The sequence below is a fragment of the Schistocerca cancellata genome, chromosome 8, assembly GCF_023864275.1.
Source record: "Schistocerca cancellata isolate TAMUIC-IGC-003103 chromosome 8, iqSchCanc2.1, whole genome shotgun sequence".
Taxonomy (NCBI): Eukaryota; Metazoa; Arthropoda; class Insecta; order Orthoptera; family Acrididae; genus Schistocerca; species Schistocerca cancellata.
In genome coordinates, this window is record NC_064633.1 from 370825826 (window position 1) to 370832056 (window position 6231).

Genomic DNA, 6231 nt, shown 5'->3' on the forward strand with positions numbered 1-6231 from the left:
TCGAGTTACCATGCTGAACGGGAAGAGAGACGGAGCTCAAAGGAACGTGAACGTGAGAGAGAGCGGAAACGTGAGAGTCGACGGTCGAGTCGCCGTCGGTCTTCACGACATGGTGATGAGCTGCCGTCCGACTGGAAAGAATTTCATACCGGCGGATACCGGATTGACGAGATGCAGAGACTAAAGCTGAAGTTGGAGCGCACCAAAGTGACGGGAGCCCCGGCAGGTTCTCGTGACCATCACAGCCGGCGCCGCCGATCGAGGTCTCACGACCGCAAACACAGACACAAGTCTGCAACACAGGAAAGGGAGAAGGAGCGGCTGGGAATACCGGATCCTACGGACTACCTTTACCGTCCATTTGAGGGAACTCCGCAGCTGAGGCTGCCTTACATAGTGACGGGTGTTCTGCAACCACACACCGAGTACCCCTGTGGTCTGATGCGCTGCACGAGAACAAAGCCACCCATCACGTTCTGTGAGAATCCCACTGCCTCGACAGCGATGTTTCGCACCAGGTCTGAGGTGTTAAATGATGCACATACGCGTGTTGCTGAACTGATGAGAGTCGTAATGGAGGGGTCATGGGCCAGTGCAGACACGCGGGCTCTTACTAGTTCCAAGCAGCGGTCAGTAGCTGCCGCAGCAGACGTGGCGAGCTCTTCCACCGATGCCAATCTGTCCAGCAGCCTAGCTGCATTGCAGGTGTCGTATGAAGAATGAAGTGGATGATGCCGCCTCTGATGACCTCATCAAACCAAGGGAGAGATCTTGGTATCTTACTTTCAGTGTGATTAGGGAGCTCTGGTCAGGAGACTCTGCATCTACCGTGGCTACCACATCCGGCAACCAGAGGGAGCCCCCTACGATGAGGGGCAGTGCATCAGATCGAGACCGCGACCATGACCGTGACAAGGAGCGTGACTTCAGCACTTCGCCGGAGGTCTCGCACAGGAGATTCAGGGTGCGGTCTGAGTCTCGCCGTGAAGAGAGCTCTTCTCGTGTGGGGAGCGTGCCGAGGGCTGAACGCATCACCGTCCGCTCCCGTTGGGACAGTGACTACGAAGAAGAGGAAGAGGAAGCAAATGGAGAGTATGGAGAAGAGCGTGAACAGAGAAATAGATTTGACAGGGCAGAGACGGCACTGTCAGTGTCGCCACGGAGGACGCGGGGCAGCTGGAGTGATGACTTCGATTATTCGACTACTGCAGCAGATAAAAGTGAGCCTGATGATGATAGAGGTGCCGCACAACACGATTCTTCCAGCAGCCGTGGACTGGATGGGAGCAGCCGAGTATCACAATGGCAAAGGCTCGGACAGACGCTCGCATAAAGATGCTTCAGAAGAGGAAGATGAAAAAAAGGAGAGGGCAAAGCATGAAGAAGGCTACAGTGGTGACAACGAACGTGAAGACGAACGCCGACCCTTTAAGCGTGTTGAGACTGAAGAGGACGATGAGGATGAGGATGATGATGGGGACGAAGAGGGGGATGAAGAGGAAGTGGAGGAGGAGGAGGAGGGGGCCAAGGAGAAGGAGCAGCAGTATGAGAACGAGGAGAAGGAGAAGAAGAAGATAAAGATGAATGTGAAGATGAAGAAGGAGAGAGAGGGAGAGGAAGACAAGATAGAAGAAGTTGAGATGGAAGTTGAAGAAGATTCCCAGCCTGGAATTATTGAACCACATGAACCAAGTGACAGCACATCTGCCGAAGATGCCGACGTGGAAGACAGGTCGCTGACATCTGGCAGCCACTCCCACAAGACTGACAGCATACTACACACTCCAGTTAATGGGTCCCACACTCAGGATGATGAAGAATCCCTGCCTTCCCATTATATACAGAGTGTAAACCTAAATGATTCAATTTCTGGAGCTTTGAACGAAGTGATGCAAAATGAGGCATTGACTGAGAAATCAATTAGTGCGAATGCAGCCTTAATTGGTCCACAGCCACTGTCTCAGTTCATGCAGGAGGAAAACAGTCAAAGGGAGCCTTCAGATAGTACAAAACTCGCGTCAGAGTATGAAGAATTCATGAAGGCTGTCAGTTTCGAAGCCACTGGGGATGACACCACGCAAGGTGATGAGCAAGACAGTCCCAAAAAAAAGGAGTCTGATAGCCCCAAAAAAATTCAGCCAGAGTCTGACAGTCCCATAAAAATTCGGCTGGAGCCTGGGAGTACCAAAAAAAAAAAGCTGGGTCCTGACAGTCCTGAAAAAATTCAGCCAGATGCTCCCAGCCCAGAAAAAATTTGCCCTTATCCTGACAGTCCTGATAAAATTCGGCCAATTAATGACAGTCCCGAAAAAATTCGACCAGAGCCTGACAGTCCTAAAACAGTTCGTCTGGTTCCTGACAGCTCTGAAAAAATTCGACCAGATCCTGGCAGGGTCGCCATGTGAAACGTCCCCTTAGAACAATTATACACGACTGTGCTTAAACTGACACACAATATTTTTAGCGCAACGCAATCTGACTTTCAAAAATCCCTACAAAAGAATGGCCCTGACTAACATTAACCTATATGTTTCACAAATCACTTACCTCACCAAAAATCTTCCTTACTCGAACTACTGAAATACAGTGAAGTATACATTGTATATGACCCGTCTCTCCCTATAGATTACCCCTACTTTTTTCAGAATCTCGAACAGCTTGCACCATTTTATATTGTCGAACGATTTTTCCAGGTTGACAAACCCTATGTAAGTGTCTCGGTTTTTCTTTAGCCTTGCTTCTATTATTAGCCGTAACGTCAGAATTGCCTCTCTCGTCCCTTTACTTTTCCTAAAGCCAAACTGATCATCACCTAGCGCTTTCTCAATTTTCTTTTCCATTCTTCTGTATATTATTCTTGTAAGCAGCTTCGATGCATGAGCTGTTAAGCTGATTGTACGATAATTCTCGCACTTGTCAGCTCTTGCCGTCTTCGGAATTGTGTGGATGATGCTTTTCCGAATGCCAGACTCATATATTCTACACACCAACGTGAATAGTAGTTTTGTTGCCACTTCGCGCAATGATTTTAGAAATTCTGATGGAATGTTATCTATCCCTTCTGCCTTATTTTACCGTAAGTCCTCCTAAGCTCTTTTAAATTCTGATTCCAATACTGGATCCCCTATCTCTTCTAAATCAACTTCTGTTTCTTCTTCTATCACATCAGACAAATCTTCACCCTCATAGAGACTTTCAATGTATTCTTTCCACCTATCTGCTCCCTCCTCTGCATTTAACAGTGGAATTCCCGTTGCACTCTTAATGTTACCACCGTTGCTTTTAATGTCACCAAAGGTTGTTTTGACTTTCCTGTATGCTGGGTCTGTCCTTCCAACAATCATATCTTTTTCGAAGTCTTCACATTTTTCCTAGAGCCATTTCGTCTTAGCTTCCCTGCACTTCCTATTTATTTCATTCCTCAGCGATTTGTATTTCTGTATTCCTGATTTTCCCGGAACATGTTTGTACTTCCTCCTTTCATCAATCAACTGAAGTATTTCTTCTGTTACCCATGGTTTTTTCGCAGCTACCTTCTTTGTATATATCTTATGATTATGCGTCCTTATTCAGTATTAGTTTTATTCTGTGACATGGCCAATGTTAGGACCTCAGAATAATTTAATTTTTGTTCTGAAGAAGATACCATCATTGACATCAAAACCTAGGCAAACTAAAAAAATTTAACCTTGCAACTGAAGGCTGCATTTCCTATTGTCTGAACTAAAATCTACTCGATGTTAGCAAATTTCTCTTCTTCAGAAACGCTTTCTTTGCCACTGCCAGTCTACATTTTATATCCTCTCTCCAGGCTCTGGTCTGAAGACCAAAACAACAACACAGGTTAGTCACAGCATGTTCTATAAACGCTACCCTACGGATATAAAATGTTATTCTCTATTACTAACCTATGGGGAAATTTATATACGAGAAGCTTAAGAATAGTATTGGTTGCATAAATGATTATTGCCATTGACATTATACGTATTACAAGCATTAGTAATTCTGATATCATTCTTATTTTATTTTAAATTCAAATCAGATATGCGTTTAACATTTGCGTAGACACGATAAGGAAGGATAGCTAGATGTATAAATGACTAAGCCACAATACAGGTGACTTGTCCGGACCAAGTAGTGTCACTTAATAGTGCAGAATCACGAAACCAAAAATGTGCACATGAACAAATAGGTACAAGCGTAATGTTGGGAAGCGGAACAGCGCTGGCCCTAAAATGTAACCTATAAGAATTCCGTTCGAAGGCCGTACACTCAAGAATGGGAATGCAAGTCAGGCAAAATCGCCGTGACCATTCAGGCAACCATCCAACCGCCGCACCAGGCTGAATATACCCGTTTGATAAAAAACTGTGTCTCGCTGCGTGAAGAAGTCCGTACCTGCCTGATTCACATACTCCTGAGGCAGGAATCGTTGACTTTCGAAGGTCTTTCAAAAGGGACCGAAGACCTGATAATTGAATGAGGAGATGTCAGGAATATAAGGTGTGTTCTCGATTATCTTCCACTTGAGTTGGTGTAATTCATGCGATATGGTGTCTTGCGTTGTGTTGCAGCCGCAGCACGCCTTAGTGCACCATTCCACTCCAGTTGCCATCGACAGGCCTGTTGCCACATACGCATTCTTCATTCTTTTATGGGTGAATACCGGCGTTACTCCTACGGCAGCCACAATAAGAGCATGCTGGTGGTGTTTAGACGCATTTGATAATAACTTCGCCATTGTTCACTTTTCTGTATTTACCGCAAGCAGGTTGGAAAGATCCGAATGCCAACTTAGTATCTTGCTTACATGCCGGTGCTCATATACCCTCATTGTAGTCGCTCTACGTTCCATATACTCTGCAGCCACGCCCTGAAATAGGAAGTTTCTGCTCGCCCCTTCGACACGGTGTATCATAATTAATGGCCGGCCGAAGTGGCCGAGCGGTTCTAGGCGCTACATTCTGGAACCGCGCGACCGCTGCCGTCGCAGGTTCGAATCCTGCCTCGGGCATGTATGTTTGTGATGTCCTTAGGTTAGTTAGGTTTAAGTAGTTCTAAATTCTCAGAGCCATTTGAACCATTTTTGAATTAATGGCGCAAACACATACAGTTGTAAGTACATGATACTAGAAGCAAAAAAGTCTCAGTAAACATAGGGTCGAAAATGCATGCCTTAAGAGCTAAGAGCAATTTATCATCTTCGATACTGTGAAGCAAATCTCTTCTACAGCAAGCTTCTACAGCAAGCTCTTTGCTTTCCACATTGTGGGAAGTAGCAGTATGGACCAAAACAAGAAAAATGTTCAGTAAACATGTGCTCTAAAACGCATACCATAAGAGCAATGAGCACGTTCTCATCTTCGCTACTTGGAAACACAACTCTTCTAATGAACAATGGCTCAGAACTTTTAAGGTATGCATTTTAGAGCAAATGATTGCTGGACGTTTTTCTTGTTTTGGTCCATGCTACTACTTCCCAAAGCGTGGAAAGCAATGAGCTTGCTGTAGAAGAGGTTTGCTTCACAATATCGAAGATGAAAATTTGCTCGTAGCTCTTAAGGTATGCATTCTAGAACCTATGTTTATTGAGACTTCTCTGCTTCTAGGGTCGTGTACTTTCAACTGTATTCGTTTACGCCATTAATTGTGATACACCCTGTATATTACTTCATTAGTAAAAGCAAGTATCCAGATCCTCGTGACGACAATATCTTCGTAAACGCGACTCCGAGACGACATGTAAATAATTGTAACATGCACATAATGAAATCTGGTTTATATTATGTGAAAAGACTGGTATACGTGAAACGTATATGCTCGTAGAACTTATTACAATGAGTCTTATAAGGCTCTTTTGTCAATTCTGTTGGCCTGCGATGGTAACAGGTGGTATAAACGCAAATAATATTTACACTACCATAATAATGTGCATAGTGGAGGCAGATACGAATTTGTTAGAAACAGATATAAAGATAAAATTTATCACAGCAGAAAAACTTCCGTAAGTACACACTAACATTTACGAATCGTTAGATCCGATTCCATCAACATCCTGTATCGCACGGATGCTAATAAAGCAAAGAGGGCAGAGAGAGAGATGAGAAGCACATGCTGGAAGACCTTTGAGACAAATGTGTCGGCTGGTTTTATTTTTCAGTAGTTCTACAAGCCCTGAGAAGAGTGATATATCCTTTCATCTGTAAGATATCCGCCCTGATAACTTAGTGG

The 6231-nt window shown here is 44.6% G+C and overlaps 1 protein-coding gene across 1 annotated transcript; it reads left to right on the top strand.

Moving 5' to 3' along the window:
• Window positions 1-1640: 1640 nt before the first annotated feature.
• LOC126095585 (uncharacterized) lies at window positions 1641-2405 on the top strand. The gene has a single exon (XM_049910359.1). The coding sequence runs from the start codon at window positions 1641-1643 to the stop codon at window positions 2403-2405; it is 765 nt and encodes a 254-aa protein (XP_049766316.1).
• The last annotated feature ends 3826 nt before the right edge of the window (window positions 2406-6231 follow it).